Source organism: Aptenodytes patagonicus, chromosome 7, assembly GCF_965638725.1.
Source record: "Aptenodytes patagonicus chromosome 7, bAptPat1.pri.cur, whole genome shotgun sequence".
Lineage (NCBI taxonomy): Eukaryota > Metazoa > Chordata > Aves > Sphenisciformes > Spheniscidae > Aptenodytes > Aptenodytes patagonicus.
In genome coordinates, this window is record NC_134955.1 from 19,916,684 (window position 1) to 19,933,181 (window position 16,498).

At 41.1% G+C, this 16,498-nt stretch overlaps 2 protein-coding genes across 9 annotated transcripts in view; one reads left to right on the forward strand and one right to left on the reverse strand.

The window, feature by feature from the left end:
• AP2A2 (adaptor related protein complex 2 subunit alpha 2) overlaps positions 1 to 14,016 on the reverse strand; it is a 57,009-nt gene extending 42,993 nt beyond the window's left edge. For all 7 annotated transcript variants that reach the window (XM_076344237.1, XM_076344235.1, XM_076344236.1 and 4 more), the window contains exon 1: positions 13,850 to 14,016. In XM_076344237.1, the coding sequence (XP_076200352.1) occupies positions 13,850 to 13,916 (67 nt within the window). In that variant the 5' untranslated portion in view covers positions 13,917 to 14,016. The remainder of the gene's footprint in view (positions 1 to 13,849) is intronic.
• Positions 14,017 to 14,174: 158 nt separating this feature from the next.
• The window catches only part of CHID1 (chitinase domain containing 1), a 142,962-nt gene continuing 140,638 nt past the window's right edge, over positions 14,175 to 16,498 (forward strand). For both annotated transcript variants that reach the window (XM_076344239.1, XM_076344240.1), the window contains exons 1-2: positions 14,175 to 14,401; positions 14,515 to 14,591. The gene's annotated coding sequence lies outside the window, so the exon portion shown is untranslated. The remainder of the gene's footprint in view (positions 14,402 to 14,514; positions 14,592 to 16,498) is intronic.

Sequence of the window (16,498 nt, forward strand, 5' to 3'; positions counted from 1 at the left end):
TGGACCGCCCTCTGCCACCCTAAGCTTCTTTCCACTCAACCGTGCTGTATGAACATACAAACGTCAGGAGAAATTATTACTCTCCCTTTCCAGTACTAGGACTGATGAAGGCAAACATCACAGAGGTAACTTAAGCACTGCTTTATATGGGAATTTGAGAAGCTAAAAGGAACTCCCTGTTTCAAGAAGCTTTGCAGACTTTAATTGTATGCGACTGATACCGTCTAATCTGAGATGCCTTTATTGCTGACTTTCACAAACGCTTCAGTTTTTCTGTTCCTTAAACTGGCAAGAGAAAACTGAATTTTACTTCCCATTTTATTACTAGGTTGACAGTGCTCTGAAGGAAAGAGTGTCCTAAGCACAATCTTATAAAACAAACAGCTTGTGTTATTCCTCACCTTAAGTATAAGCCTGCTTCTCTACTGAAAGGTCATTCAGTTCAATAGCTTTAAAAACATTCTTAACAGACACTGAAGAGGAAAAGCAGTAAACTTGTAAGTTGCCCAAAGACCTCAGACAGATAGGATATGTGTGTAAGTTCAGACTTTAAATACGCCCCATGAAAGTCTCTTGAAAAAACAGAAATATTTAAAATTCAGATTTTATTAGGTGACTTTACCACCTTGGGCTTCTCAGCACAGTTTATATTTCATATCAACTTTTGATTCCAAGAATAGGTATTAGGATTTCTAGTGCCAATTCAAGTTAGATATTCAGAGAAATAAGGTGCAGTTTAAATTCTGATAATGCAAGCTTGATAATTCAAGTGGTACTTGCATTGTCCAAACCAAAGCTGCTTATTACTCTTTAGCATTTTAGTTTTTGGTGATTGAGATTCTATAGAGATCTGGATCCATTATCTCCTACATGAGTGAGCGTGGTAGGGTAAAATATCCAACTCAGGCATTATATTCAGTTGCTTGAAGTTTGAGAGAAGCAAACGAAGTCGACTTCAGCAATGCAGAACTGGCCATCTAGTTGTGTTGGAAATTCAGACCTGTACCTACTCAAACTTTCAAGCAGTTTCCAAAACATCAACTAGCAGCAGAAAAAGACAGCTTCCTTTACTCTTCATCATGTATATTTGGCTACAAGGTTATGAATAAAAGTTTCCTGGCCCTGCTTGAAAATGGTCCAACCGTATGACTAGTGGGGATCAGATGCCCTGCTTTCACACTCCACTTTCCCCAACACCACTCCCATCATGACTACAGCTATGTCAGTGCAAGGATGGTACGTGACAAGGCTTGAAGAGCAGATCAGGACCAGCATTCTGAAGCACCTCCGATCTCACCCCTTTCTTCCACATAAGCAAAGCAACAACTCACAGCATTTAAACATCCTACTACATTTGTATGTCCAAGCCTCCTGTGTCACCCAGTGACTGTTAATCACTCCTTTACCATTCCAAAGATGATCTGACAGCAGGCCAGATGAAAGGTGATTAACTCAAGGAAACAAGTGCCTCAGGACAGATTAATAGCAAAGTGTTTAAAGTATAAGGGAATCCCACGCCAAATACAAATTAATCCAAATTTTTTAATTTCTTGATTTAGACTCAAAAAAAGAAACTGAAGGCATGCACTTCCAAAACCAACTCTTGCATAAGATGCAGAAAACTGGTTTATATTAATATGCCTATAATAATGGCCACAAGAGTAAAGACACATAGCAAGACTAGCACACTGTACAAATGGAAACAAGTTAGGCCCAAAATAGAAGCAACTACTTTGGTTTGCCTTGTCCTTTTAACAAAATGCCTACAGATTTGCTTAAAATGGAATTTTTCCATTCTACAACACTGTTTTATAACGGGCAGTGCTCAAAAGACTGAAGTGCAGGGTGCCTTGGCAGGCACTCCACATGGCAAAAAACCACCCAACTTCCACCATACCCAACCCTGAAAAACTACTTGTACCTACTCATCCACTTACTGCTTTTAAGAAATTAAGCATTTTCAGTGGTCAAGAATTCACGATACCTGTTCTGAAACATAAATTGTAGTTGCTATCTGTACGCATCTTGGTTTTCAGATAAAGCAGGAGGTATGTCCACAGTTTTAATTTGACCTAGAAACTCCAGTTAGCTTCTGGAACGACAAGGCTAGAAATCAGAGAGTACTTCCTTCAGTTTAAGATGCATCTGTTGGGATCACAAGATTTAACCAGTTTTCACTAATATATCATGCAACATGTTGTAAGTTTTCTTCTAATTTAACTTACCAACCTAAAGTAAGCTGGTTTTAAAGCAGTAACACTATTTACTGTATAAATAAGCAGCAGCTCGTAAAATCTAAGGCTTGAGTGTCTTCTACTATAGATTTTAGATTTGTCTTAATTGGATTAGATTATTTGTCCTGTGCACATGGCAAAGATACTCAAGTGTTCATGTCTAAGTTACTTGCCAGCATTAGGAATTCACTACTAGACTGAAGCAAGTCTTTTGCTCCTGGGTCCATACTCTACAAACAGAGGGCCACAGTAACATATGCCAAAAGGGTGCAAGTGTTTATGTAAATAAACAGCACTCCCAATTTTGCTAAGCTACCACATTAGCAGTCTTTTTAAAGACTTGAAAACATTTCCCTTATTTACAGTAATTCATCTGCTCCAGATGAAAATTTTAATTTCTAAAACTATTAATTTCTTTTCCCTTTTACCAAGTGAAGAACACATCTCATTAAAATGTTACCACCAAGTCTGGAGATTTTGTACTTCATTTGGAATAACGGGACAGAGAACATTGACCTCAGTCTGGGATATTGCTAACCTGAGTAGGATATTTAGTTACCCAAGTTTGGAAGCTAGGTCCTTGCTCTAAATCTTTAGGGTCTGTTTGTAAGGAAAGCACATTGCAATATATACTTTGAATTATTAGCAATTGTTTCTCTAACCTCAACAAGCGTGGCAATAATCACTGACATTAAAAATGGGGGAGGAAGGGGAAAACAAGAGTAAGTGTATCTCAGCCAGTTTTTCTTAACCCAAGATAAAATCAAAGCTGTCATTTTTCTTATATCACCAAAACCTCTCAGCAAACATTTCAAGCAGCATTATCTACCCATTATGCTTGCAGATTATCAGTTACTGCTAGAAACTGTGTTCTTTGTGCCCTAAGCAAGCAACAGAGCATTAAGGGAAGCCTGACTAAAATACTTCAGGAATTTGTGAAGTCAGCACCTTTTCTAGAAATAGATTGCAGCCTCAGCAACACAAAAAATCAAAATCCCATCCCCTGTGTACACAGCTGTAGCAGTGAGTTGACAGTAACACCCATATTAAACAGCAAATTTACATCTGAAGGTTTATTCTCTCAAAGTTAAAAACTTGCATAGCATATGAACAAAGCCTGTTTTGAATAATTCCTTCAGGCTGTTCTATTTTGAATACAGTATATAATCTCATCTAGACCTTGACTAAACATAAATAGCATAGCAACTAGCTAGGGATAAAAGCTTAACTCCATACATTGGAAATCAAGTTGAATGATTAAGTTGTCTCCTTATTACTGATTACAGTCTATACATGCCTGAAACTGCAGTTTTAGAGAGCAGCACTAGCACATTGGGTGTTAAATGTCACTGAGGACAGCCACATAATAATGCTTAGGATAACTCATCAGTTAAAACAAAGCTGAAGTATCTAAAAACAAGTTTCCTGAACTCCAGCAGTTATATTGCATGGTAACCTTATTCAAACTTGTTATTGTTTACATTAGAAGATGACAAAGCAAAACAAAACCTCACAGCCACAGGTAGTTTCAGTTTGTTCCATGTACGGGGTGGGGGGGGAAGTATCAAAAACCAATTTTTAGCTAGATCTTCTGTCCCACTAAGCAGGGGGAGGGGAGGGGCAGGCAGCAGCAGGGGCTGTTAAAGAAAATGTGTTTGATTAACTGAGAAGTTTTCATCACATTACTCAGCCATGGTAACACTCACTGAAGAATTTCTACATGCGTATTTGATTTTTACCGTCACTAGAAATACTTAAGTAACCTTAAGGATGGTTAAAAAGGAAGACCAGACCACTACTGATGACAGCTGAAGGAGTGCTGTGCTGCAGAACTAGAGGCTTACATTCCAAAGCTTGCAAAGGCAATTGCTCCGCCTCATTTCCAGGCTATTACACAGCTCACAGTTTCAAGAAATCATCAGAGCTGTATGCCACAAAACGTGCTGCAGCCAAGCTATTCAACTTGGAGAGGCTTAATAAAGGTCATGTCATGTATACAAAATGATGGGTAGGACAGTATTTAAGTCAGAGCACAAGATTACGTTCCACATCAGTTCAGACTACATCCTTCTCACTTTCATTTATTCAGGCTTTTTCCAGTTTAGCAAAACTATGATTAAATATCCATAACAAGTTATTAAAAGACATGATTGCAAGCCAGTAAGTCTTGGCTGGCTATTTTGCAGAAAAGACATATACTGTTTATAGCCTCACAGCCCTAGTATATGACTGCTGTTAGTCTTCTCCAAGATGAGTACCCCAAGCAAACAAGACACCCAGCCACAACATTGTCCAAGGTGCTTATGAGCAATTACTTAATATTTGGCAGTTTGCCAGGCTTCAGACTCCACTGTGCTGCCTACTGCCTTCATCAGGCAAGATAAATTTAGTCTGCAGTGCACTATTATCTTTAATTACCATCTTGTTTAACAAAGATGGACTAGTGAACATCAAAAGTTATCCAGCTCTTCAGAGAACCAATTACTATTCTTAAGTCTCCCAGTAATCCAAGCTACAGTCAGAGCTTCAGTACTGCATAAATAACACCTCCATATCTCAGTTTGGAGTTTTGCATTACAATCTACAGAAGAATGAGAAAACAGAAGTTACAGGAAAGGGATTTGTTAAGTCCATTCATTTGAGGAGAACATCTGACATACCTTAATACTAACTTGGCAGCAGGGCTGCAAGACTGAGTGAGTGCTTCAAGGTTGGAATTAGTGGGCTGCTTGTGGCTGGCTTAGACAGTGACCTGCTCCATCAGGATTAACTTGTTGCTATACTAACCGTAGACTTCCTAAGCCAAGTTTGAGGCACAAAGCACATCCGTGCTGATTAACTAGAACTGCTACAAGTTCTTAGCTTTCATACAAACCATTTAGAGTCCAGTATATTTCTGACCAAGTCTACACATTTATTTCCCAAAGGAACAGAGAAGTACTTGTTCTATACAAGTGCCTACAAAAATACTGAGCAGAGTAGATTTCTGCAGCAAGTTCTTGAGAGACAGGTGTATTGACAACATTTAAAGCAAAAAAATTGCTTTACAAAAGTTTAGATGTTCCCAGTACTCATCTGCCTCCAATCTGCTTATGGCCAGCAGCCGGTGTAATTGAGCCCACCCAATAACTCATTTATTTTGAATTTATGCACAGGTTAGAACTGTTGCATTGCGTTACCTCTTAGCCTTACTTGCCCTGGAGCCATCTGACAATCCTATGATTATAGATATGCCATTATTAGTGTGAAGAACTATAAAGCATGTTGGGTAGGAGGCTCTATTAGCAGAAGAAAAAGCTTGCCAGCATTCGGTCATGCTTCTTGAAGGCAAGCAGTAATGTCAGTTACTATTTGTGGCACTACCATTTGTCTAAGAGAACATGCCTCTCTGTTCACATTCAATTATCGAACAGGCCTTGAAGACAAGACAACTCCAGTTTTCTGTTTAGGAGAGCAGTGATACAAATACTGCCAAGGCTAAGAGTAGCAGTTTCTCCTCTGAACTCCGTAGTGGCTAGGAACATCTACTTCGGAAGAACAAAGTTCTTACAACAAAAGATAAATTCTCAATTTTAAAGATGTTAGATGTTTTCCTTGAGCCCTGCAAGTCATTGTTTTCCAAACATAAGAATTTTTCTGTTTTGTTATGTTCTCATTAGCCTCTACATTAAGAGCATCTAAACTGATTGGTGAGTTAGGTGGGAGAGACACCACAGCCAAACCGCTACTAGCTTCCCTTCAGCAAAATACGTTGATACAGTTTTGTAATCAGTTTGATTCAAGACTATACTTCTGAAAAGACAACAACTCCAGACTGTTCCTTAGCACTGCTCTCCTCCTGGCATACACATTACTGCTACTACTTGGTACTGCTGGAGGTCAGTTAGGGAGCTAAACAGCCAAAAGCAAAATTGGTACTGCTGGAGGTCAGTTAGGGAGCTAAACAGCCAAAAGCAAAATTGGTTTATTTAATAACCAAAGGGTAAGTCATACCAGCTTTACTACAAGTGATAATGCCAGCAGAATACATGATCAGGTAGAGAGCAAGTTCACCACATTCACCGTCCAAACACACTTTAGTTGGCATAAAGCAATCAAATTACCCACTTGCCTTTCCTATTGCTAGACCAGCTTACAAGCATGATGCTAAGACTACTCTGCATTCTTAAACCCTGCTGTCAGGGGACAGAGAAAGAAACTGGTTGAAAGAAGGGGCCCAAATCAAAACAAACACAAGCATCTCTACAATAAAAATGGTGCAAATACTTATAGGAAAATATTCATGTAAAAGTAATCAGTGCATCTATGTTTGCCTTTGTGAAAGACCTTTTATAGTATTTACATCTCGTATCAGTAAATTAAACCACTACTTTTACCTGCCAGCAGGGCAGATACTCATGTTACAGCTCTAGAGTATAGATTAGCCATTTGCTATGCAGATCATTAGCTCCATGAAGTAAAACACCAAATCCATCCTCCACCTCTCCCTAATCTCTCAGCTGGTTATTCAGCACAGCAGGCAAGAGGGCCAAAAGGGAGGCAGGTTACATAGCAGTACATTAGCGGTCTGTTTGCTGTACGCCTGCCCTCACATTATGCAAGTTTGTCTGTGTAAATTCCTTTATTTGGCTAAACTATCTAGAGTACTACAATCAAGGTCTAAGTTCCAGGTCCACCTGAGTATGTCTGAAGGAGGATAGTGGTCCTACTGTTTACAAACTCACTGTGCAACTAATCCAAAGAAACTACTGTAAAATACTGTACCTTCACAAGACACTAATATGGCTTCAGTTTTGTTCAGAAGTTGACCAGTTCAAGGCTGCAGAACAAGAAGCTTTTTGCTTAATGATGTATTAACATCCTGTTATGAACAAAAACATGAGTGCATGCTGTCCTTTCACAAGATATGTTTGATCAGAGGAAAGAACTGCCTGTCTATCATGTTGAAGATCATGAATGGCACAAAGGCAGTTGAAGATTGTTGTTCCTTGGAATATCCTGTTGTGATTAGATATCCATTACTACAGACAAAGAGATCAGTGACCTACTGATCATATTTAAGAACCCTGTAGTGTACATTTTCTAATATTTTGCACAGTAAGTGAACTGCTATCCACAGAACTGACTTCTTCATCCAGTATGCTGCTAGAGATTTGCCCCTGTAACAACACTTCTCATGAAACAGCAGGGAGTCACAGGCTTTACTGTAATCTAGTAATCATTAACTCCTTGCCCTCATAAGGGAAGGGAAATAAATGTGAAAGAGCACACAGCAGCTTCCAAATCCTATCACAATTCAGACACTCTAATTGCAGCAATTTAATACAAGTTTAATAATTTTAGGTGTCTACCGTGGATTTTTTTTTCTTTCTAACTAGGCACCACAAGTTAAGAAAAGCAGTACAGCTCAAACTATGAAAGAGTTTGATGAGTAACTAGGTAATAGCATCTAGCTTAAGACCAGATCTTTCCCCAAATGAACTGAAAGTTTACTGGAATCTCATTTGAGTGATCTTATGACATACAGAACATCTATTTGGCAGTTTAGTTGACAAAAGAGAAGCTTTAAGCTAAGAAGATAGCAAAACCAGAAGTGCAAGGTTAGGCTACTACATAAAGCAGCTCTTCCTCCTTCCTTGACTGAGCAGCATTTAAGTAGTCATTTCCTTGAACAGTATTTTCACACTGTACAGTCACACTCCCTTCAACAGGGTAAAGCAGTATTTGCACTGATTTAGTACAAGTCACTGTGGACTCTCTTCTACCTTAGCTGACATGCAAATAATAGAGGAACAGTTTGAGACTTATCCAAAGTCTCCTAGTTTAACTATCACTTCTAAACTACTATTTCAGGGACCTTAAAAAAATATCCTATGAGATCATTAATTGATGCAGATATGTAATAGTCTCTGCAATAGTCCTTAACTTCCTCTTACCAGTCCTGATGGGCAGCCTTTATCCAAAGGATTTCAAATTCAGCAGAAGTTACATTTTCCAATGTCTCTAATGGAGAGATTGGATGTCACATGAAAGGTTCTAGCTCTTTACTACCTCTCATCTATTAATTATCATCTTTACCTACTCTCCTCTTTTCTCAGCCAAACATACACAAATTCAAACAAGTGTAAAAACCAACCAACCAAAAAAAAACACCAACAAAAAACCCAGCCCCTCAAGAGTTCCATGGTATGACCACAAGAAAGCTAAGACAGAGAGGCCGCGGGTAGAACACTAGTTTCGTTTTACACATCCTCCTCAGATTAATCTCATGCTAATTGTGTTTTCCTTAAATCACTCTCCTGCAAATAGTAGCAAGTGATGCAAGACTTAATGCTTATTATAGCTCTAAGCAGCAAGCTCTTAGCGTTTTTTCAGGCCAGAAACTGTCCATATTAGATGAGTGGCCATAGCCTCACAAGAGAAATAGTTGAGCAAATCAAGATACCTTGCCTTCAAATTTCTTCAGAGAGATAAGTAATCTAAGAATACAAATAAAGAAGAGTCATGGACTGTCTACAGAAGTAACTCAAGTCCTACTTTAAAATATACACAATATAAATGAGAACCTACACCTCAGAGGAGCAATGCAGTAGCTTTAGCCTACACACTGAAAGCTATATTACTGACATAGCACTAAAACAAGCTGTAGGTGCCCAGCTCACCCTATGTGAAGTTTGTTTCACTGTGTGGCTGTTCTCACAGAGAACAAATAACTCTATACATACCCACGTGGTCATTTAATTCATGTGCATGCCCCTCCCACATACACAGGTAATGCACTCCATTATCTACCATCCAGTCAAAAGGGTGATCATCATATGATGAATTTCATGAACCAGCCTTTTTTAACCCCACTCGCTTATCCGTAACCTGATGCACCAGGCCCAATTCAGTGATGCGAAGCAAAGCTACTGAAGTCAGACTTCAAGAGGCTTCAGCCTCTGGACACTCTTGCTGTCCAGTACAAAGAAGAATTAATACATTAAGTTCTATGAGAAGAGATAGACCTTTGTTTAATACATCTGTTGGGTTTTATTTAAGGAAAAAAATATAGCCTGAGGAGAAAGGAACATTACCTTGGAACAGAACATATATGGAAACATTTGGAGAACAAACTGAAGGAATCCTTCCTCCTTTTGTCCAACTTTTAAGGTGACACTGAAAAGGTAAGACAGTTATCTAAAGTAGCGAGGGAAATGAAGAACTGTCTTGTCCTCCAAGCCTGTGGCAAAAGCAGCTTTTGCCTCTGTGTAGGCCCATTTCAACAACCCAAGAGTAGATGACTTCCTGATTTTACAGTGGAGGGGGGTTACCACTAGTACACTTAATATTGTAATAGAAAGTATTTCTACACTACCACCTCCGAAAGAAAGGAGAAAAGTAAGCTTTCCTAGTTTTCAGGGTAAATAGCAGATAATACTGTTGTTGCAACAGAACAGGTTGAGTGACAAACAACTTAAAAGTACTTCATCACCAGAAACATAGAGCTATTCTCAAAAAAACGAAAACAGACTCTTAATGATCTGTCAGCTAAGACAGCTGGAGAGTTTATAAAGCACCATCTTGCATAAGCCAAATCACTTCAGCAGCTCTGCAGTACACACACAAAAAAAGATTTAACATATTATTTAAGAATAAGTATTTCTTGCAGGAGTCCATATGCTTATAACACATGAGGATCTTGTTGGGTTTTAGTTCATGAGGCACTTCATCCAAGCAGTGACAAGGACTCTTCCTGACCTGAACTCCTAAGTCTGGATGGCACTTCACCAAACCACAGGATTCAGAGCTTTCCAGCTCCACTACCACCACAATCTATTTTACAGCATAGCCATGCCTTATTATTTTCTCAGTGGGCCACATTAACTAAGTGCTAATTAACTGGGCTATCTTAACCAAGTACTTCAGTTCAGCTTTCAATCTATAGATTTCTTGTCTCTTCTCTGGTGTCTAGAAGATAAGCTAAAAAGCTGTTTGCTGTACAATTTCATATATGTTATAAAACAATCCAACTGAGCAAGTTTCTAGAAAAGCACATACATCTACTGGCAAGTTGTCAGCCATCGAAAAGGGTTATTTTCTTTAAAACTCTTTTTCCTGCCATCTGCACTAGGACCTCTATATGCAAAATACAGAGCCTACAACAAGAAGCTGCCCTGAAACAAAATTCTGGAGAGCTATCAGGAACTGCAGGATAATTCATTTTCTTATACTATCGGGTTTTGAAAATTCACTTTATATTTGTGTGAATAAAGAACATTTCACTTTCAAAAAGTCACTCAATATTACAGTTTCACAGAGACTAAAGTCAAAGCATTAAGAAGCACTTTTGCCCCTTAAAATATTTTACAATTGCTGCTACAAGTAGTATGCTTTTTTTTTTATGAAAAGCTTTACAGACTTTAAGAAGTCTGCTTAAAATATGCTGATTTCTTAAAAGTCACATAGAAAGTAATTCTTATATTCAAAGTCCTATGTGGCACAGAAGCAATTAACACACAGATGAAGAAGTTTAATAGATAACAAAGTGCCAAAAAATATGCCTAACCAACAGAGAAGTGGCAACCAACCTTTTAACTATTAAAGACAGACTGGCAATGTGAGCTGTTTGTTCACTCACAATCAACTAGAGTTGTAAGTATTGAAAATTGTTATCAAGTAAGACTTTTTTGAAGCCTGTAACAGACTGGTAAAAACGGACAGGCAAGACAAGCATCACTCCCAAATCAGTAACATAATAAACTTGTAAGAGAATGATGCATTATTTAGCGCTGCAGACACTGTAGGTACAAATACCCAAGAAATAAGACCTGATATAAGAAGATTAAGCATCCAAAGGTAGACAGTCTAAACTTACATAAGTATCCCCCTGAAGTTTAGGTTATTTTATTACCTTGAAATCACACGCTGTGCATCCACCTGAGCACAGTTAGCACACAACTACATTTTCATTTTTCAGCAACATCTATAATGCAGATTCCTTATCTGTACAAAATCTTTCAGAAAAAACACACACACCATGTTTCAACACTACTCATAATCTGGAAGGGCTGTAGGCAAACTAAAAACATCAGGCCCTTATGGTATTATTACAAAGAGATAAATGAGTCCAACAAAGCCAAAATTAAGACTGAAATTCAGAATGCCAGCAGGCATTTTGCACATCAGTGCAACTGTCAGATATTTAGTCCAACTTCAGGGCTAGAAGCAGAAGTTAAGAGCTGCACTTGGTGTCCAGCTTCCCTCCCATTTCAGAACAGGATTTTTCTTAGATTTACAAGTCCAAAGATTCTGTTCACCTAAACAGCTGTTACTTTTTGTTCTTGACAAAAATCTAGCTCCTCACTTTGAAGAGGGAAAGACAGAACTTAAGCCAATACCAGTGCCTGCAAAGCACAGTCTCTAGAGAGTGCTCTCAAGTATTTTTGGGAATCTTAGTCAGTGTACACCAGCCCATGGTTAGCTGGCAACACTTGGAGCTCCCTTAAAGGAAAAAGATTCAAATGCCATTAGACAGCTATTTGGAAGCTGCATAGATCACCTACTATCAGGTGATAGGAACTATCAGCTCTTTCACAGCTATTTGGAAGATGTAGTTACTTTCTTCATTGTGAAGATGAGAAAGATACAAAAGTAATTACAGCTCCCAAATAGCTGTCTGGACAGGGACAAGACACTGGAGAAACATCAGTATTTGTTTAGACAGTGAAAGTGTTAACATTTTATTTGTTTCACAAGCAAGTTACATCTTTGTCACTCTCGCAGACACTGAGAGCATGAGAGGTTTGTTGTCCAATCTAGACAGAGAGGTAGTTGTTCCATCAGAGTTCCCACACTGCCTACGCACTGGCAAGCTTGTGGGGAAATCAGTAGTTAATCTGTTCTATCCTACTACCTTAAGTCTTGTTATTCCACATCTCTAAACATAGGTTAGGAACCTAAGAGCTTGAATGTTTCTCTTGTATTCCCTTCTACCGAATTCCACTAAAAACAAGAGTGGACAAATGTGTTAACCAACTGGAAGACTTAAGAGACATCTTAGAATAAAGTCATACTACATCTAGCTAAATGAATGAAAACAATAATTAAAAAAATAGATACAACAGCAAGTCTTAAATGCTATGACACCACATGAAACCATGTTACACATGCAGCTTGCATAGAATACCAAGGCACTGGCAAATTTTCAGTAAATAGTTGGGCCAACCAGACAAAGCACAAGACCATTCACGTAACCTTGAACTGATACAAAACATTTTATAAGCTGCCTTCTACACATACAAGAGTGAGGTCTGAAGGTCCTCTTAAGGACCTGCAACTTCATTCTGAAAAAACATTGAGATGGTTTCTGCTGTAAGGAAGATTAACAACCTTGAATTTTACATACAAAGCCCCTGTTTACATGGCTAGAAGTCCAAATCACCTGAATTTAGTTTAAGGAAACTCTGTATTTAAATGGTCTCATTTTATCAGTATAATTTTCTCCCCAGCTTTTTGTATTAGAAGTCATCAACATTAAGATTTTTCCAAGACCATGTGGTTATCCCAATACAAGCCTAGTCAGATCATCATAATTTGCATCAAAAAATTCTCTAAATCCACTTTCATCTGTTAGAGAGGAAACCTTACTGCCATTGCTTTTAAAGTAGCCTCAAGTAATCTACAGAGACACACAGGTGGACAAAATAGAGCTGTTTCATCACACCAACCACAGTGACCTTAGCCCTTCCCCAGGCAATTCCTGCCACATCGTACACTTAGATCTCTAACTCAGATTAATATTAAACTGCTATCACATGCAATTCTCAGTCGAAAAGAAGAGCTGAGCACTGAGGTGTGCCCCCAGACGTACACCTTTCCCCCCCGAACACCAAGCAGCAGCAGATTTGTACTCCTCCTCTCTGCCCTGCACACACACAATCATGCTCCCCCCTCTTCCCTCAGGGGGAGACTTACTCGCACCCCTCGCCATCCCATTTTAAATTACACAGATCCTAAGAGCCGATTTCTGTCCAAGCAGAGTTTTAAAGCCAATTTAAGCCAAGCCTAGGCATACCCACAGAAGGCCCTGCTCGCAGGCACCCTTACAGAGGCCTGCTTTCCATCAGTGACGTTTTGAATTGAAAGCCGTTCACGGATTTGGAAGGAGACCAGAGACGCCTCTCTCTGGCCCGCCACAAACCCACCCGCACCCCGAATACACGCCGGCTTCGCTCCCGCGCCTTATAAACAATGACGACGGCGGACACCAACCTCTCGGCACCCTCTTCCGCCGGGGCAGCGACCACAACACCCAGCGCCCCTCCGCAACGGCGGGGGGGGGGAGGAAAGGAGTGAAATACCCCAACCAATCCACCCAAAACGCACAAACCAACCCAAACCCACAGCCAAAAGCCTTAGGCTACCCCCACTCCCCGCCGCGCCGCCTCCGCCCCCCAAGGCGCGTCGCCATTTCGTGAAGCAGGAGCACTCCGAGCAGCCCGCTACAGGGGGTAGGGGAAAGAGGAGAACACTGGGGAGGGAATTAAGGGAAAAAAGCCCCGGCCCCACGGGGCAACGGCCGGCCCGGCCCAGGCCCCAGGCCCCAGCCCCACCGCGCCTCAGCCGCCACTCACAGTTCCGGATATCGGAGATGAAGACCGCCAGGCCCCGCATCCCATCGCCCTTCGACACCGCAGGCATCGTGGCGCACGATCACAGCCGCCCAGCAATACGCCAAACCCCCACAACTACCGCCGCCGCCCGCTCTCCCCGCGGGGCTCTTCAGGCCGCTGCCACCGCCGCCGCCTCTGCAGCGCGCAGGCGCCGGGACGGCTCCCGCGCCCCCGCGGGAGGCGAGCGCGCAAGGCTCTGGCGCCACCTGCCGCGCGGAGGCGGGTGCGCTGCGGGGCCGCCCCTCCGCCGCCGCGGCGGGCAGGGTCCCTGGCTTCTCCCCCGGCTCCTTGCGCCGCGCCCCGGTATCCCCGCAGGAGCCCAGGCGATCCTGCGGTCCGGGAGGGGTGGCTGCTTGGAGGCTGAGCCGCGGAGATCGGCGGTGCCTCTGCTGGGACGCGATTACCAGTCACCGCCATCAGGGCAAACGGGCCCAGGCCGACGTGAGGGGTGGTGGGCAGGCGGCCCTTCCCCGTGAGGGGTCGGCAGGGCGGCTTCAACCGCTGGATCCGCAGGTGAATCCACTGCATGCTCCCTACTCAGGAATGGCCTAATCCCTTCCTCTCCCCGTGCTCCTAATGATCGAGAAGTTTTATGATTTCTGAAGGAGAAATATCGGGCTTCGCAGGTGCCTCAAAGGATGTAACTTCTGAGGGAGAAGGAGAGGGACGGCAGATCAGGAAACAAGAAAATTTCATTTAATCGGTAAGCTTGGAGCAGTCTGTTAATCTAGGATCTTATTTCTAAAATGTGGAGAGTGGGGTGCAGACTCTATGGTATGGTATGTAAGATTGTGCTTTCTGCAGGGTGGACTGATGGAGGCCATGCCTTGGTCCCCCAGCTTGAAAGGGGCCCCAAAACAGTGCACGGGATCTACTTCACATACCCTGCATAGTCACTCTGAACATTTGCAAGCCCAAGAGCTACTATATGCAGAGCCATCCTTTGTCACATACCCTTTGTGAGCCTGCCTTCAGTTGCGTAAGTGACGCAGTTCCTCTGCATTACATGTGGCGATTCACACTCCTCTGACTCCCTGTGCATGCAGGCGTGCAAACCCAGGGCCATGTGTTTCTCATGAAGGCTGCGAACATGCAGAGTGACACAGTCCCACACCGCATCTACTCCTGAGATTGAAAACATTTAAAGGTTAAACTGTCTTAAACATGCCAAAGAGGTAGGACTGTGCAGTGCATTTAATCTCATCAGCTGAAAATAGATTCAAATGGTGTCAAAACTGGCCTAGTCTGCCTAACCAAAAGTATGCTAAGTTTTTTCAGTCATAATGCAAGTGATTAGCATACTTGGTGGATTATAATGACCTGTAGAATCATGGGGTTTAGGGCTGCTGGAAATCAATCAGTCATTTCATCTGTTTTCCTGTATACTTCAAGCCATTTCATTTCACCTGTCCTTTTTTTTTTTCTTTTTCCCCCTGAATTTAGCCCAGTATCTAGCTTTTAGCTATAGCCTATCTTCCAGAAAGGCACTCAGTCTTGATCTGACACCATGAAATTCACTGTTTCCTTGGGTAGTTTGTTCCCATGGTTAACCCTCATTTAAAGCTTGCATCTTATTTAAATTTATCAAGCTCCAGTGCCTTTAAGTTAATGATACATTTTTCTCTCATAGATAAAGAACTACATAATATTTGATACTATCTCTCTGACAGTGGCTTTACACCTCAGTTAGGTCACGTCTTAAGTGTCTGTTCTGCATGCTTTCAGGTTGTTACATGAGTGCTTTTTAGTTGTGTAAGTATCTATTAGAAAGACAAGATGAGAGTATGTGGTAGTCACGCATATATCCATTTCTCCCTGGATCCATTTTGTAGACCAAGTGCGACTACAGGCAGTTGTGCACAGCCAGTCTTATATTCAACTTAGATTCTCTGCATCTGTAGGCTTACATGAAGAAAACTCTCCTTTTTCATAGCTTTACAAACAGATTTTGATGCTTAACGATAATTTCCATTTACCTTTGAAGCTGAAAACTTAAGATGTCACTATGTAGGAGTGTCTGTTTCAGAAAAAAATATCTTTTTTGAGCTAGCCAAAATGTTGAAATAATTTCTACTCTTAAGAACACAGTGACACCTAAAGGCTAAGTATATCAGTCCTGTCTGGCTGTATTCCAGTCAATATTGCAACTGCAAGTCATGCAGGTACACTTAAACAACCTTTTAAGTGGTGACTTAAATACTGCTAGCAGAATAGCTGTGGCAGTACCAAGCTAAGCATGGGCTGCAAATTCTGCTTGAGAACTGGGGTAAATATTCAAGTAGTTAACCCATGTGGAGCTCTCTAGTTTTGTAACTATACTGCTAAATATTTCATTTGAATTGACTCAGTATGCAGTACACATACCCCGGTTATTTTACGTCAGCTTCCTTTGACTGACTTTTGAGGCTTTACTGTATTCATCCTTGCTCCCTGTCTTCTTTTTGCCTCAACAAAGGCTTATGCAATTATGGTGAATGTGTAGGTATATGTCTGCCCTTACTGCCTCATAATTTAGAACTTACTAGCCCATTTCAGACAGTTTTGGTAGGGAGAAGATATAAATTTCATGTGAATAAATAGTTAGCTAGAGGAAAGAGAGCCTTTAATGGT